At 39.4% G+C, this 17,687-nt stretch overlaps 1 protein-coding gene across 12 annotated transcripts in view; it reads left to right on the top strand.

The window, feature by feature from the left end:
* The window catches only part of DTNA (dystrobrevin alpha), a 176,958-nt gene that overhangs the window by 81,924 nt on the left and 77,347 nt on the right, over positions 1 to 17,687 (top strand). For all 12 annotated transcript variants that reach the window (XR_015695651.1, XR_015695650.1, XM_087707097.1 and 9 more), the window contains exons 4-7: positions 4,292 to 4,505; positions 8,599 to 8,684; positions 10,812 to 10,966; positions 12,804 to 12,909. Coding sequence is in view for 10 of the 12 variants with exons in the window: in XM_087707097.1 (XP_087563223.1) it covers positions 4,292 to 4,505; positions 8,599 to 8,684; positions 10,812 to 10,966; positions 12,804 to 12,909 (561 nt within the window). In the remaining 2 variants the exon portion in view is untranslated. The remainder of the gene's footprint in view (positions 1 to 4,291; positions 4,506 to 8,598; positions 8,685 to 10,811; positions 10,967 to 12,803; positions 12,910 to 17,687) is intronic.

Genomic DNA, 17,687 nt, shown 5'->3' with positions numbered 1-17,687 from the left:
TGCAATAAATCAAATCAAATCAAATCATATTTCTCTCGGAGCAGTGGAGACGTGATCTAGATTTGAAGGGCATTAAGACCTTGCCCTTGTCATGGTCTGATCACTTCCTACTGAGGTTGACTTTCGGAAACCAATCCCCCACTGTAGGGAGGGGGAACCGATTAGGTGGTTCCGCCCCAGGCGCCTGATGGACCCTACGGGATTTCAGACGGCACTTGGTGAAATACCTGACGCTCTCCTCCACAGTCCGGCAGAGTCCTTAGTCGCTGCTTGGAATACATGGAGTATTCCAAGGCGACTGGCCTTCTTATCGTCGCCATGGTTGATCCTAGTGCGTTTTCTCCCCCCCCCCTCCATCACAGCTTTTTGACTCTAATTATCATCTAACTATCACTGCCACGGATCGCTTTTACAATTCTGGCTTGTGATCCCCGTGGCCGACTTCTGCCTCCGACTCCCACTACCACTGCCGCTACTATCCGTGATTGTTCCTGGCTTGCCTTCTTCAGACGACGCTGCCTCCCTGAACTGTTTCCATCTTTTGACCGCTCTCACCCCCTGCCACTCTGGCTGCTGCTGCTCGGCCATGGAGTTCTTTGATCTCCGTTTTTGCCGAGAGCCTTGCTTGCCATTCTGTATCTACAATTCTTGCAGAAAAGGAAAGCGGAGGACAAAGAGGATGTGGGTAGGGAATTTACCCTCTCCCCCTTCGACCGGGATTACCCCCCATCTACTTTAAACTGTAGAACTTTGTCCCTTCTATTTGATCCAGCGGAAGAGAAGCTCCCGAGTGTAAAGACTTTTCCTCTCTCGTCCTATTACTGATTTATTATCTCCAAACTGCGCCAATCGCAATTCCCGTGATTTTATGAATTTGGTGTATATGGTGTGATTGTTGATGTCTGTACCCACTTTTATTAATTCTTATATTAGACGAGGGGGCAGACCTGGCATGTATTACTGAAACCTGCCTGGAGTCCCCCTCACTGAAATGTGCTCAGAAGGGTTTCAGGTGCTCCATCAGCCGCGACCCCACCTTCACTTGGTGAACACTCTGATGGGGCGCAGGAGTTCATGGCTTCCATGACAGCCATGGACTTGACCCAAGTAATTCGGGGTCCGACTCAATCAGTGGGTCACACGCTTGACCTCATATTTCTCTCGGAGCAGTGGAGACGTGATCTAATTTTGAAGGGCATTAAGATCTTGCCCTTGTCATGGTCAAGCGTGTGCCCTGCTGAGTAAGTTGAAATCCCCCAGCACCATAAGCCTGGGGAACTCTACTGCCAGCTCGGCTATTGACTCGAGGAACGAGGGGAGAGCTGTTGCAACGCTGTTGGGAGGTAGGTACGTTAACAACAAGCTCACCTGACCCCCAAGGTCCAACTTCACCAGCAGGGACTCACACCCGACAAGCTCCGGAGCAGGGATCCTACGAGGAACTAATGACCTTTGGATGATGATTGCCACTCTCCCACCCCTTTACTGGGGTCGCGACTGATGGAGCATCTGAAACCCTTCTAAGCACATTTCAGTGAGGGGGACTCCAGCCAGGTTTCAGTAATACATGCCAGGTCTGCCCCCTCGTCTAATATTAGGTCCCGGAGCTTTGTGAACCACAGACCTGGCATTTAGCAACAACAGCCTGAGACCAGGGCCCTCGCAACTCTCGCCATCTGGTCCTGGAGTGGAACTAACAGGGCCGGAAGGAGGGATCGCTGTGACGTAGCGGACCCCCCTTCCCCGGTAATGGCTAGCCCTGAAGTTCCCGTCGTACTTGCCCCTCCCAGTCATGACCATAATGCTCCAGCCCACTCCTGCATCTGTAGACCCCATTTCCCCTCCCGTAGCCTCCGCTCTCTCCGGCAGGTCATTTATGTCAATCATTCTAGGATGGGATGTGGGCCTGGGCCCCCTACCACTTCTGCCATAGCACTCAGTGGAGGAGGCACCAGGCTGTACTCCCAGTCCTCTCATACATACACAGCCGCTCACCCATACAGTCCCCACATAAGTCAATTTAAAACATACAAAATACAATGGTAATAAGAATGAATAAAAGTGGGTACAGACATCAACAATCACACCATATACACCTCATTCATAAAATCATGGGAATTGCGATTGGCGCAGTTTGGAGATAATAAATCAGTAATAGGACAAGAGAGGAAAAGTCTTTACGCTCGGGAGCTTCTCTTCCGCTGGATCAAATAGAAGGGACAAAGTTCTACAGTTTAAAGTAGGTGGGGGGTAATCCCGGTCGAAGGGGGAGAGGGCAAATTCCCTACCCACATCCTCTTTGTCCTCCGCTTTCCTTTTCTGCAAGAATTGTAGATACAGAATGGCAAGCAAGGCCCTTGGCAAAAACGGAGATCAAAGAACTCCATGGCCGAGCAGCAGCAGCCAGAGTGGCAGGGGGTGAGAGCGGTCGAAAGATGGAAACAGTTCAGGGAGGCAGCGTCGTCTGAAGAAGGCAAGCCAGGAACAATCACGGATGGTAGCGGCAGTGGGAGTCGGAGTCGGAGGCAGAAGTCGGCCACGGGGATCACAAGCCAGAATTGTAAAAGCCGATCCGTGGCAGTGATAGATGATTATTAGAGTCAAAAAGCTGCGATGGAGGGGGGGGAGAAAACGCACTAGGATCAACCACGGCGACGACGAGAAGGCCAGTCGCCCGGATCCATAGTGCAGAGTGTTAAATTCCCCATATCTTAGGCATCAGAGAATTCAACTGGTCTAGAATTAGACTCTCATTCATACTATTCATGATGTGAAATTTTTTTTAAAATGACATTGATTTTCTAGTTAGGAAGGATGCAGCAAAGATAATACTTATGTACAATACAGTCAACAATTGAATAATGTCAATTAGATTTCACAGACAGGAGTTTAGTATGATGATTGTTCAAGGATATGCTCAATAACTGATACAGAAAAAAAGGAGTGTTATAGTTGTTAACAGAACATGCAAGCAAGATATGTTACTTGTGATTAGAGAATGTAATTTCAAAATGTGAAATTGTAAGAAGGAAAATATAGTTGGGTTATATGATCCATGGAACAGAAATGCAGCAAGAGAACATTTCTCTATCAATTTCTGCCAATCCAATTCATTACTAACCCAAATTAAAACAACCAAAATGATTCCTGTATATGTAGACATCATCCTGTGGAATATCAAAAAATTTGATAAAGATGGCATCAATAAACCACGAAATGCTGTCTTGAGTAGCTCCTGTAAATCATAAAAAGATGGAGTGAGCCTTAATTCTATTTGAGGCCAGGACTGTAACTGAAAAATAGTGTCCCCTTGGCTCCATCCAACTGCCACTGTTCCTTTCTGTGGAAATTGGGGATTTTGTCAGGAAGGCTTTATTTCTTGGTGATGAGAAGACAATTGATTTTAGGTCTTCCTGAATTTTCATTGCTTTCACATTTTAAATAAATACTTAATGGGCTTCAATAAATAGAGTGGAATCATCTAAATATTTCTAATGGTTGACAGTAATCTGCTTATTTAACTCTCAAATGGAAAAATTTCACACATGATGTTAGGTCACAATATGATGTCCTGGAAGCAAAAAATAATAGGAGGAGCCAAGATAAAACTGAAATTTCATTTCATTTACATTTAATTAAAAGTAAAAATAATATAATTGCTTCCTAATCATAAATTTAAAAAGCTCTACTATGCACAGTTATTACTGACTATGGCTAATGTTTATAAAACTAGTATTTATGTTACACTAAATCTGAATATCTCTCAGTGGATTATGTCTAAGAACAGTTAAACATTATACAGATAGTAAACAATGTATAAAACAGTCTTGAACTAAGGATACCTAGGAGGGAAATCAGAAAATCCCCCCCCCAAAAAAAGATATGACAATAAATCTATCATAAAAAAGCAAACCCAAGAGATCAGATTCATTAGATCAGAAGAATTTAGGCAGAAGGAATAGCCAAGAGATAGGATCAAAAGAATCTGCATAATTGGAGTTTCCAACCACAGAGGAATGAGACAGAAGTACAAGAACCAAAGGACTCCCATCTCAGTGTATTTCAAAATCACTATATAATTCAGAATTCTGAAGTTTACATATTATATGAAAATAAATATCATAGTTCTTGAGCTATTAAATAAACTTTTGGATGAAGGAGCTATGTAAAGACTAGAATTTCTTATGGTTTTCTGTAAATACATGAATATTATTTAAAAATTCTGTATCACAATATGTTTTTGTCCAATACTTAAACAATTCTTAACTATTGTTTTTGAAATTATACATAGTGCACCTAGTGGACATTTGGAATGTTATAGAAGCATTGCGGGAAAACTCTTTGAACAACTTGGACCCTAGTATAGAGCTGAATGTGGCTCGACTCGAAGCTGTGCTCTCCACTATTTTTTACCAACTCAACAAACGTATGCCAACAACCCACCAGATTAATGTTGAGCAATCCATCAGTTTACTGCTCAACTTTTTGCTGGCAGCTTTTGATCCGTAAGTTCCATTAATAATAATGAATACTTGTTTTTCTGTTTGCTGTAGGAAAGCACTAGCTCTTGAGCAAAGTACTGATTTAAAAAAAATGATGAACTTATACAGAACTGAAAATTATATAGTGTATTTCTATATTACCTTTAGTCTCATTTTTTTCAAAAATTTGGCAAATACACATTCAGGAGTCAGTTGGAAAGACTTCTGTCTGGTAGTGAATTGAAAAAGAAAATAATGTACTCGGGAGTTATTTATCAAGTCCATTATTTATCAGATCCTGATTTCACAATGGCCACCCCCTCTCTCTCACACACACATACTCTATAATAGTTTCACAACAAGGCTCATGATGCATACATAATGTTTATTTTGACCTGAAACTGATAAATCAGAATAGGAAAACTCCATGTTCTTTGGAGTAATAATTATTTTGTGGTAATAACATGAACTAGTGACTTATTATTTGAATTGAATGCTTTTGCTGCATGCCTTTGCAACAGTTGCCTTTGCAACTGTGAATAATTTTACTTTCTTCCTAGCTGTTACAGTGAATTGTGCAAAAATAAATGAAAAAAAGCATTGGAATCCATGCTATTTACCACTTCCTTACAATGCAAAGTTCCAGTTTTTAAAAAATGTTAATGGAATTTCCTTAATATCATCCCATAGATGGTGTGTGTGAATATGCAAATTATGGTAATTGAACATAGGATCCATCAGTATGCTGCTGTCATTCTTAAAAGCATCTGAATAGCCTGGAATTTCAAACTGGCATCTGTTCTATTCTGTGCAAGTTGCAAATTTTCTATTACTGCATTACTGCTTTAACTGCATTTTATTTTGGAAATGTACTGGTTGGAAATCAACACAATTAAAGAACATTCTGATAAGTTTATTTATCTTCCCATTTGCCTATCACCCTCTTGTGTCCTCTCCAATGTGCACTTGATGGACCTTTCGTTTAGTACTGTGTACTTTCCTGAGCCAGATCAACTAGTACAGCTTAGTCACCATGGAAACAGCTGAGTTGGTGGGAAAGCAACTGTTCCACATGAAAAAGCAGCAGAGGCACTGTGTGTTTGCATCCAAACATCTCCCTTCCCCTCCCCAAGGAGAAATTGTCAGTAGGCTGCAGAAATATGGTCTTCAGGATTTTTGAAAGGCTGTACAGTAAGGGGCAAGGTCTTGTTAATATATGCAGACCCTGAATTTTTGATTCCAACAAGAACAGCAAGACAATTAATTGCAAATACTTGGACACGTACTTTGTTGCTCACTGCCAAGTCACTCTCACACAATCATAGCCGTGAAAATGAGATCATTATGATATACATTTTTCTATTGTTCAATAAACCAAGAAAGATGTGAAACAGTGTTTTTTAAAAATAAAGAAGAATATTGAAATTAAGTATGTAGAATATGCTCAGTGAATGCTACATAGGTTTTTCTTAGTTGAGTAACTGAACTAAAATGTGAGAGGGCTTCCAGTTTGCTCAGGAATAGCAATTTATTTAATTGGGCAAATTGCAGGTCTGAATTGTCCAGACAGACGATTTGAAATTTGTAACAGTTTTTATTAAGGGATTAAAGATAAGGCAAAGGAGCAAATCAATTGTAACATTGTTGTCCTAACATTTTTTTCATCTAACAATGTATATAGCAGCATATGGCCCAAGCATACATGAGCATATCTACATCTATGCGCACATAACACTTTCACACTGAAAGCAGACAGTGCCCAATTAAATAGATTTGAGGGGAGGGGCTTTGAATAACTGCACAACCTATCCTTTCCTGATACCAAATTGTATTTAATCTCAAGTAAGTGTTGTAAAATAAATTATTTCTTCCCTGGAAATCAAAGTTCTAGAGCCATGATGGCGAACCTATAGGACGTGTGCCACAGGTGGCACATGGAGCCATTTGTCAGGGCACGCAAGGCTTGCCCTGTCAGCTGGCCAGCATTCATGCGCGCTGGCCAGCTGACTTCGCCCTTCTTTTGAGGCCATTTTTCGCCTTCTGGAGGCTTCCCTGAAGGCTCTGGAGACAAAAAAACGGCCGTACGGACACACCGGAAGTCCGGGTTGCTCGTATGGTTGTTTTTCGCCCTCTGGAACCTTCAGGGAAGCCTCCTGAGAGCTCCTGAACACAAGTTTTTTTTCCCCTCCGGAGCCTTCAGGAGAGCCTCCTGAAGGTTCCGGGGGGCTAAAACCGCCCCTACGAGCAAACCGGAAGTCCGTTCCCAAACTTCCAGTTTGCCTGTAGGGGCAGTTTTTCACACTACAGAGCTTCCCTGAAGCCTCCGGAGGGCCTCCAGGTGGGCAGGGGAGGGTGTTTTCACCTTCCCCAAGCTCCTGTAAAGCCTCTGGAGTCTGGGGAGGGTGAAAAAAGCCCGCCAAAAATGGGGGGAGCACTGGTCATGCACGCATGCGTGCTGTGGTCATGCGCATAGCATTATGGGTGTGGCACCCCTGCGCACGACTCCCTGCTCTCCCCCTGCTTTTGGCATGCAAGCCAAAAAAGGTTCGCCATCACTGTTCTAGAGCATTATAGAGGATTTACACTTTTCCATAATTCATCCCTCCCCAAGACACTTAAGCTTCTCTTTAGTATCTGATATCTGCCATAAAACAATGATCAATGCATGGTGGAATTGGAGATACTCATGTCCACCTTGGAAAATGTATAGATGAATTTGCTGCTGAAGCAGAGTCTTCTCCTTCTATAAATCTTTTCCTTGTAAAACAAACATCTCATCTCAAAAATATCCAAGTAAGTTCATATGAAGAAAAGTGCTGTGCATTATTAAGTAATTACCACCCTAGGCTGAAAAAGATAAGCAGTTCAGACCTGCTTAGGAGTTGGCTGTGAGATCCCAGCCTAGATAGGGAAGTTGGGGGGGGGGGGGACTTCTGGAAAAAGGCAATGGCCAACTGGTTCTATATATAATCCAAGAAGCTACATAAATATGTCCATGGAGTCATCAGGGTAACAAATGATACTAAATGAAGTTATTATTTAGTTATTTCTTATATGTGAATTTATAAAATATATCTGAAGTCTACAATGGGCAATGCTTTGATTAGAACTAACCTAACTGCTATAAAGAAGTGCATAGCTTTTGAGGGTCCCAAGAAGTTTTTATTAGAACAACAAGTAAGGATTACAACAAGAGATAAAATGTCCCACAATTTAGCTAATGTTCTTGTCTCCAAGAATCTGATTGCTGAATTAAACCCTTGGAGGCTGCACAATACATTGAAACACAAATCAGCCAAATGGATCTGTACAACATACCGAGTCCTAAAAAAATGTAATCAATGGTAATAGCGCCAAAGCCTTTCATATTGTATAAAAGTGTTGTGAGGTCTTTACTTCATTCACCAAAGTGTGTTGCATAAAAGCACTTTTGACTTCTACGGTTTAGATTCAAATTGAAGATGCCAATTTCCAGACTGAATTAATTAGTTAACTGTTTGTTGGTGTCGTGCTATGCTATGCCTAGAAAAGTAGCAGTGGTGTATTTCACAGTTCTGAAATCATAAAGCTCAAGTTTAACTTGAAAATGGCCCTTACGTTCAGCAAAATACTTCACAGCAAATCATATACATTAAAAAAAGAGAATCGAGGATAGAAGAGGAATTAAGTCAGTGTTTATTTCTTAAAGCCATAATTGAACTGAAATGTAATGATCTTTCCACATATTTTGCAGTTTTGTCATTTGTACACCTTGATTAAAGAGTTTACAGCATATACAGTATATTAAACAAAATGTATACATGAGCAAAAATATAAAAATCCATTCTATTAGGGAAAAATGTTTGCATATGTATTAATTTTGCATAGACTGGAGAAATATTCACAAATTAATGCAAAAAATATATAAAGTGGAAAAGTGAAACTGGAGAAATGGAGAAAATCAAGAATTGATAGTCAAGAATCTCCATTTTTATTTATATGGCAAATTGTTTCAAATGGGTTTATTCACAATTGATTATGAATCATAGCCTCTGATTTGAAAAAAGAAATGCAAGCCTAAGATATCTATGCTGTTACTCAACAACTATGCAAAGATTGTTTTATATTTTCTGTATAGAGAAGGACATGGAAAAATATCTGTGTTTGCTGTCAAAATGGCCTTGGCAACACTTTGTGGAGGAAAGATTATGGATAAATTAAGATGTAAGTCTCTCTATGAATTTTAGTCAAGTAGTTTGTTAGGGAACTATATGTGTTTGATTTTTAATGTAATAACAATCAAAATCAGCAAAAATATTCTTGAACAAATTTGTGTAGATTCATAGAAAATTATCATCATTGCTAATGTCTGTGCCTTTTTAGAAGTTTTGAATTAAAAAATAATTATGTTGCAATTGATCAAATAAATTATATGTCCAGTAAAATGCATAATTTACCATTTATTTTCCTGACTAGTTTTTATAATATTAAAAAATGTGAAAATACTGGACCTCACAAGCTTTAGGCAAGCATGCAAAGCTCCATTTGCACATGCGTGGGATTAGGCTGCACATGCGAAACTCCGCCCTTGCCCTCTACCAGTCCATGGAACTAGAAAGATTGTGGACTGCTGTTATACAGGATTTATTTTTCTCTGAGTTCAAAAGCAAAAAGAAAAGCAATCAGCAACACCTTTGAAAAATAGGCCAATTTGATTATTAGGTTAATCAAATTTACTTAATTGGGTTGCAGTTCCAATTAAAATACTGGTTTTAAATACATTCAGTACTATATTCAGAAACAGAGTACACAAGTATAATTTAATGTATGATATAGCATCATCCTATATAAAACAGTTCTCTAATATGAAACATATATAACCAGTCATCTATCTACTTAGTCATTAATTCTACATTTAACAGCACTTTATTTGCTCTGACCAGATGAAGAAATTCAGAATATATCCAGCAGGCGTAGTGAGTCAGTTTAAACACGATTGGGATAAGCACATGATTATTGACAAATAAACAAACAAACAAAAAACTCAAAGGCAAATTAGATAGACCACTAGGTCTTTTTTGCCATTAGTTTTCTATGTTTCTATGTTTATCAGTCTACAAACAGCCATCTTCTGATTTACTGCTATCATTCTAGTAACTAAAGAATATTATCATTCAGCAAAGCAAGGAATAAAGGTAAAGGTTCCCCTCACACATATGTGCTAGTCGTTCCCGACTCTAAGGGGTGGTGCTCACCTCTGTTTCAAAGCCGAAGAGCCAGAGCTGTCCGAAGACTTCTTCGTGGTCATGTGGCCGGCATGACTAAATGCCGAAGGCACACAGAATGCAGTTACCTTCCCACCAAAGGTGGTCCCTATTTTTTTACTTGCATTTTTTACATGCTTTCGAACTGCTAGTTTAGCAGAAGCTGGGACAAGTAATGGGAGCTCACCCCGTTACGCAGCACTAGGGATTCGAACCACCAAACTGCAGACCTTTTGACTGACAAGCTCAGCATCTTAGCTACTGGGCCACCAAATGAAAAATGCATTTAATAATAATACTTTCAGAAGACATTGAGACCAAAACTATAGTCACATGCTGCTACATTATGAGAAACAAGAATAAAACTGAACAACTACTAAAATAACTGACACTCACATCCCCCCCCCCCAAAAAAAGGTTCTGACTTTCTCTGAATACATCTTCAAGCAGGATCTTAGGGAGAAAAGTGTTGAAAATGGTATTCTGATTTAGTTATATTAGCCATTTCTTTATGAATATATTTCTATACTGCTTGCCCTATGAATCCATCTTGAATTATACAAGAAAGTAATTAAACATTAGATATTAAGTGGAAAATAGATTTATAATCATTTTATGCATATTTATTTAAAAGTATGCTCCCCCCATTTTAGTAACATTTTTCATTCTATCACTTTTGGGGGAAAATAAATATTGGCTGCCTCCATCTTTTAGAAATAATAAAAGATATTTATATTTGTGGAGCTTCACTATGCTCAGAGCATAAACAATGATTTTTGTTCATTGTTATTTGTAATTAACAATAATTTATTAATAATAAATGAATATATTATTTAAACTTTGAACCTGAAGACTATTTGCCTAGTACTTTTAATTGTTCCTAATAAAGATAGTTCTATACTTGCATTGAGGTAATCTCTGGAAGTGATTTATAGTTCTATGTGATTTACCACAGTATGGCAATGTGGTGCTACATACTGACGATGTAAGTCACCACTATGTAGAATATGCTTGCAGTTCAGTTTAAAGAATTTAGATCTGTAATCCATAGCTTTTTGTTTCAAAGTTTCCACTTTTTTCCCATCAGATATATTCTCAATGATTTCAGACACTAATGGGATAATGGTGTATGGAAAATATGACATGTTTTTGCGAGAAGTTCTTAAACTGCCCACTGCAGTCTTTGAAGGTCCTTCTTTTGGTTATACAGAACAATCTGCAAAGTCTTGTTTTTCTCAACAGGTAAATAAATGTTATTCATCATTTCTTGCTTTTCATCATATTCATCATTGACAAAATCCAATTATATTTTATTTCATTTTAAACAGGATCTATTTTTTTTTGCACTTGCATTCCAGAATGGTACTGTAATAAAATTTCATAGAGGTATGGTTTTATAAAATAAAATATCCTAAAATGGAACTGTGAGATGTTATGAATTTGATGAAAGCTGCAGAACAAGTTGTTTATCTTTTCTCCTGCCGGAGAGAAAAACATATGTACATGAATAATTGTATAACAAAAATGAGCTCCCTATCCATTAATTCTTTCCACCTTTTTTCTTCTTGCCTTAAGCAGATCTAGAATTTGCAACCAAATTATTTGACATCTCATATTATTCTCAGAAAAATATTGTTGGTGAAATGAAACTTCTGATATGATACCATATTCTGAAATGTGAAAGTATTATCTCTATAGAGATAGCTAATATTGTGGCCATCAGAGAAGATTCAAAACTACTCAGTAAAACTGTTTCTCTAACTCTTACATCTTAAAATACACTAATATATATATATATATATATATATATATATATATATATATATATATATATATATATATATATATATATATATATATATATATATATATATATATATATATATATATATATATATATATATATATATATGTTGTATTTGTGCTGATAAATAAATAAAGGGAGACTAGTATAGATCTATTTCAAGCTATTAGCTCTCATCAGCTAGCCATACCCTTACTGGGATTAGAACCTGTGCTGTCTTGCATCTTAGGCAGATGTGTTAACCACTAAGCCACAGAGTTCGACTCCTTATCAGCTGTGCCAGGGTGAAAGGTATCTATTTAGAGTTACAACCCCTGGTATGCCCAAAAATATGGGAGGAAGATCACTACTTCCATTCTCTGTCCTTCGGCTCGTCACAAGAGACCATCCAGACAGAAACCCAATATTTTTACTGTTGCCTTTGTTACATTTGTGTATTTGTGCTGATAAATAAATAAATGGAGACTAGTATAGATCTATTTCAAGTTATTTAGCTCTCATCAGCTAGCCATACCCTTACTGGGAATCGAAGCTGTGCTGTCTTGCATCTTAGGCAGATGTGTTAACCACTAAGCCACAGAGTTTGACTCCTTATCAGCTGTGCCAGGGTGAAAGGTATCTATTTAGAGTTACAACCCCCGGTATGCCCAAAAATATGGGAGGAAGATCACTACTTCCATTCTCTGTCCTTCGGCTCGTCACAAGAGTCCATCCAGACAGAAACCCAATATTTTTACTGTTGCCTTTGTTATATTTGAGTTATATTTGTCCCCTTTATTTATTTATCAGCACACACACATATATGTGTGTGTATGTATGTGTATGTGTATATGTGTGTATGTATGTGTATGTATGTATATATATCCCTTTTCAGTCACTTCTGATCCCACCAAATCCTTTAGAGTTGGTTGATGGAGCAGAGTTCCACAAAAGGAACACAATCACTGAGAAATATTCAATTCAGATGTTGAAAAGAAAAAGAATGCTGCTATTATACATCATGAGGGAATTCATAACAGAAGTTATTGAATTATATTTTTGATCAATTAAGTGTTTTATAGTTGGGCTATTGGCCACAACATATTTGAATTAGTGATGTCTTCTTAAAAGTTACTCCTGGATTTTAAGTTACCTTAAACAACATCATAAGTGAAGTTTTATAATGTAATTGCTTGCTTTTTCTCATCTACAAATACAGTATATTTTTCTGCTGAGAAAGCTAAACTCATTCCATTATTTGCTAATGTTTTTTTCTTGCTTTGTTTATGTTAACAGAAAAAAGTTACACTGAACGCTTTTTTGGATACTCTTATGTCTGATCCTCCCCCACAATGTCTTGTCTGGTTGCCACTTCTACACCGATTGGCAAATGTTGAGAATGGTATGTAGCTAAAACATGAGGAACAACTGAAACAGCAACGTAAATCATAATAATTCTGAACTACTGGCTATCCTTAACTCATTCCATTCATGATGATTGGTAGAAGAAATTAAATTATTTCCACAATATTAGGGGGGGAAGTTGTTAACTTTTTGGGGCAAAATGTATATATTTTTTACTTTAAAGCATCATTCATGCTGCTACATGCATACCTGTTGCATCTGTCCCTTTGTGCATTTCCTTTCAAAAAACAATTGTCTAAGGATATTTGTGTGTTCACTTTCTTCTCACTCTCTCATCCCCCTCCCTACCTCCTTTCTTCTCTCTCTCCTCCTTCCCTTCTCTACTTCCCCTTCCTCTCTCCTACTCCTTTCTCCCCTTTCCACTCCTCATTTCTCTCCTCCTCTTCCCCCCTCCTACCCTCTCTCCTATCTCTCTCTCCTTCCCTTACCTCTCTCCTTTTCTTCCCACTCTTCATCTCATTTGCTTGGTGTATTTCAGCTTCTGAGCAAGCTCCATTTTATGTTGATGGTATTTATAGTTCCTTTTCAATAATCATATTTAATTTTAAACATATTATTATTTAATTAATTTGTATACCGCCCACTCTCCTTTAAAAAAAAAAGAAAAATAGAACAAAAAAGTATACATATATAGTCATTGTACTTTTAACCCCACCCCACCCCCAGCCTAATTTTGGTCGAGATGTAGATCTGGTTATAATTTCCAGCTATTCTCATCATTATCTGCATATAATTATACATCCTTACGCGCCCCCAATTTGTGATTCTGCCTTTAAGTCTCAATAGTTTCCCATTATAAGTGTATTTCATGTTCCCTCTCCAATTTTTCCATGTCTTGGATTAGATTACCTTTAGTTGTCTATGAATGGCAAACCTCGCTGTTCAATATTCATTTCACTTCCCTTAATCTATTGTATAGTATAACAAACGGTAAATATCTCGCTTTATTTCATCATCTTAAAAGTTCTATGTATATCCATGTTATCATATATTTTAACCCATGCTTAGTTGTCCTTCTGTTGTCATTTCCAGTCAATTTGCCACTCAGTTTAATTATCATGTATAAAAGTGAATGGCAAACCTGTGCTTTACAATCTCCCCATGTCAGTTTCATATTTATCCACATTCCATATATTTTGACCTTTGTTTAGTTATATTTCCATTATTATATTCAACCAGTTAACAACTCCATTTTATTGTCATATTTTTCACAACCTCCCCACATCAATATCAATATCATATTTATTCATATTCCATATATTTCAACCTTTGCTTAATTATCTTTCCATTATTACATTCAATCAATTAGCAACTCCATTTTGTTGTCATATTTAGAAATAAAACACTTATCTTAGTTTTATATTCTCCCACATAAAAATTTCTGGTTGTCTGATTTTTTTCCTAGTAAGTCTTTTGTCCCACTTGTCTGCTCCTGCCCTCTCCCTTCTCTTTGCTTTGGCACAGCCACTCTCCCCAACTTTCCCCAGGTGATCACCAAAAGGATGTTTTTTATTTCTCTTTGTTGGGGCGAAGTCTCCCCCTTCAATTTCCCTTATGCCACTAAGAGCCTCAACCTCTTTTGTCTGCCTTTTGTTTCCCTCCGTTTCTACTCCTTCATTATCTTGCCCCCCCCCCCTTGACTCCCTGCTTCTTTGAATTCTTCTTTAGATATCTGCTTCTCTGGGTTCAGAATTCTATTTAGACTTGATTTTAATGATTTATGCATATTTTTTTATTATTTCATGTAATTCTTCAAATTCCCAGCTTTCCATGATGTCCAGTTCCAAGTTAGAATTAGCTTTACAGCTCAAAGTTCTGATCCACCTTAAATTTGTCCTCTTCCACTGCTGTAGGGGAGAACGATGGGAGCCATCTTGGTCTTTTGTTCTTTTTTAATATCCAGTTCCAAGATTGCAGTTAGTTATACAAAGTCTTATTTTGAGGCTCTGGTCCACCTTAAGTTTTAGCTACTGTGGGACCGGAAGTGAAGCCGGGGCCATCTTAATCTTTGCTGTAAAATAAAAAGACGAAGGAGGGAAGAAAAAAAAGAGAAGAAAGAAAAAACCTTAGCATTTTCCAGTTCTTATCTCTGTAATAATTCTTCCCATTGTCACCTTCCGTTTCCGATCAGCCACAGCTGCTTAAAACATATCAATTAGAACAAACTTATAAAGAGCTAGATTTGGGTATGTGTCTCTTTTGCTTCCTGTTCTTGCAACTTCTGATTTATGGTAGTTGGTTAGTTAAAACTTCTCACACAGTCAAGGTTAAGTTATCCGTTATCAGAGAAAAAGAGATCAAAATATTTGGTTTCTATTTGATATCCGAGACCAAATTAGAGTTTATGTTGAGTTGGGTTCAGTAGAAGATGTGCTTTTTTCTTGATTATTTTAGCTGGAAGGAATTCAAACAACATAAAAATATTGGTTTCTGTTTAAGATCCAAAACCAAATTTAATGTTTATAATTATATGAGCTTGTAGCTGCTCTGCTTTCTGTTCTGCTGTTCGAAAGCGCAGACAAAGAACCTCCGGCGGGGGAGCGCTGATGTTACAACCCTCCACCTTCCTTTCTTGCTTTTCTTTTAGAGGGGAAAAAAGTCCTGATCTTACCATCAGTATTATTTATGTTCTCAAAATTTCTTTGCCTTTTCCAGTTTTAATTCATACTTGTGGGTTAGATTAATTCTCTTACCAGGTCTTTTATCTCTCCCAGTCTCCACCTGTTCAAAACTTATTTTGACAAAAAGACCAGCATCTTGTCAGCCATGAAGGCTGCCACCCCGACTCTGATTATAGGGAAATCTCTAACCCACAAGAGATCTGTTGCTTCTCTCAGGGTCTGATGAGATGCTGCCCTTCTTTGCCCTCACCTCCAGTGGGGGTTCTGATTCAAAAGAATCTTTGGAGATGGTTTGTCAGACAGGGTTTATGTGAGACTCTTAGGAGTCCACATCTCCCACGTCTGTCCAGCTGGGGCACTTCCTGTCGAATCCCTAAGAATGTAATTTTGAAAGAGAAGAGGACAGAGAAATTACATACATAATTACAATGATGTAGGAGTTTTTTAAAGTAAGAAAAAATCATACAAAAAGAAACTTTGTCACATATTCTTCACTCCCACCACTTTCTGTCTGCGTCTTTTTAAAAGAATTGTTTAATCCTTGAAAAGAAAGAAGTGGACATGCTCTTTCCTAAGAGTATATGATTATAAAGGGGACATATTTCAGCCTGTATTTACACTAAATACATATTTCTAAAAAACAAAACACACATTTTATTATTAATTTAATTAGTTGTTGACATAACAGACCAATCAAGAGACCTAGCAATACATATTTCCAACAAAACCCAACCATTAAATAAATGCTAAAATACCAGCGCAACAGTTTAACTGAAGAAGCAGAACCTTTGAAGTGTGAGGAGCCGGACCTATCTCCGAATGGAATACGTTACATAACTTAGGAGAAATGTTTCTGTTAAGTCCTCAGGCCTACAATGACGCCCCAAGACTTGCTAGCTGCAGGTTGGTGTGTACCAAGGACCTGTGGGTAGCCAGAAGAACTGAGGCGGAGACGGGAATAAAGACTAACAATTTTTTATTCCCTGACAAGTACAGGCTAACTTCAGAACCGGCTTAGATAGGAACGCGCGCTGCTCGTTTGGACAGCTCCCTATTTATACAGAAGCTGTCAAAAGATCAGCCAATCAGGTGTCGAGCGCTTTCCCGCTTAAACTCTTATTTAGCGCATGCTCAGAACGTGACACTCCTCCCCCCTAAGTTCGCGCAAGTGTAGTCTTGTAAGTATGCTGGACGCCGCCTGATGCGGCCGGATGCCCTAGGCCCTTCTGCACCGCTTGGAGGCTCTGGTTGTTCGCCCGAGGACTCTGCATCGGAGGACGGTGATCGCCCAGGCCGTCGAAGAGCAAAGGACGGTGCTGGCCCACCAAGTAAGTCGCCGCTTCGGTTTGGGGCTCCGGCTGCTTGTTCTCTGTCAGCCTCCTCGTTTCTGGGCCCTGCGTCACCTGTCGGAGTTGTCAGAGTTGGAAGGTCGGTTGATGGCTGCTGGCCGGTTGGTGGTTGGCGTCTGCTCCGCAACTGGTCGCAGTGGCGTTTCCAAACTCTGCCGTCGTGGAGCCTGACCCTGTAGGAGCAGGGCCCGGTCTGGTCAGTTACTACGCCCGGTAGCCACAAGGGATGCCCTCCATAATTCTGGGCATACACTGCCTCCCCCTGGACGAAGGAGCGGGACCCACCCTGGGAATCCAAGGGTGTTGGGGTGGAATAGGCAGGGTGCAAGCGGTCCAGGGTTGTACGCAACCGGCGTCCCATGAGAAGCTCGGCTGGGCTCGTATTGGATTCTGGCGAGGGAGTGGCGTGATGGGCCAGCAAGAAGGCGTCAATGCGTTCTTGCCAGGGGAGGTGGTCCATTTTGGAGAGAGCTTCTTTGACGGACCGCACAGCGCGCTCCGCCAAGCCATTGCTAGAGGGGTGGAAAGGGGAGGTGAGGGCATGTCGGATGCCCTGGGAAGCGAGGAATGCCTCAAATTTGGTAGCTGTCAGTTGAGGCCCATTATCGGACACCAACACATCGGGTAGGCCATGGGTGGCAAAGAGGTGGCGCAGGGTCGCGATGAGCGCGTCTGCTGTGGTTGAGGACATGTGTACGACCTCGACCCATTTCGAGAAGGCGTCCACAGCAATGAATAGCATGCGGCCCTGAATGGGGCCTGCGAAGTCAACGTGGATCCGGGAC

The sequence above is a fragment of the Thamnophis sirtalis genome, unplaced genomic scaffold, assembly GCF_051295495.1.
Source record: "Thamnophis sirtalis isolate CommonGarterSnake01/CBP01778 unplaced genomic scaffold, rThaSir2_p1.2 scaffold_2, whole genome shotgun sequence".
NCBI classification, from domain to species: Eukaryota; Metazoa; Chordata; class Lepidosauria; order Squamata; family Natricidae; genus Thamnophis; species Thamnophis sirtalis.
Note: the sequence above shows the minus strand (reverse complement) of the source record. Positions and strands in the feature narration are given on the sequence as shown.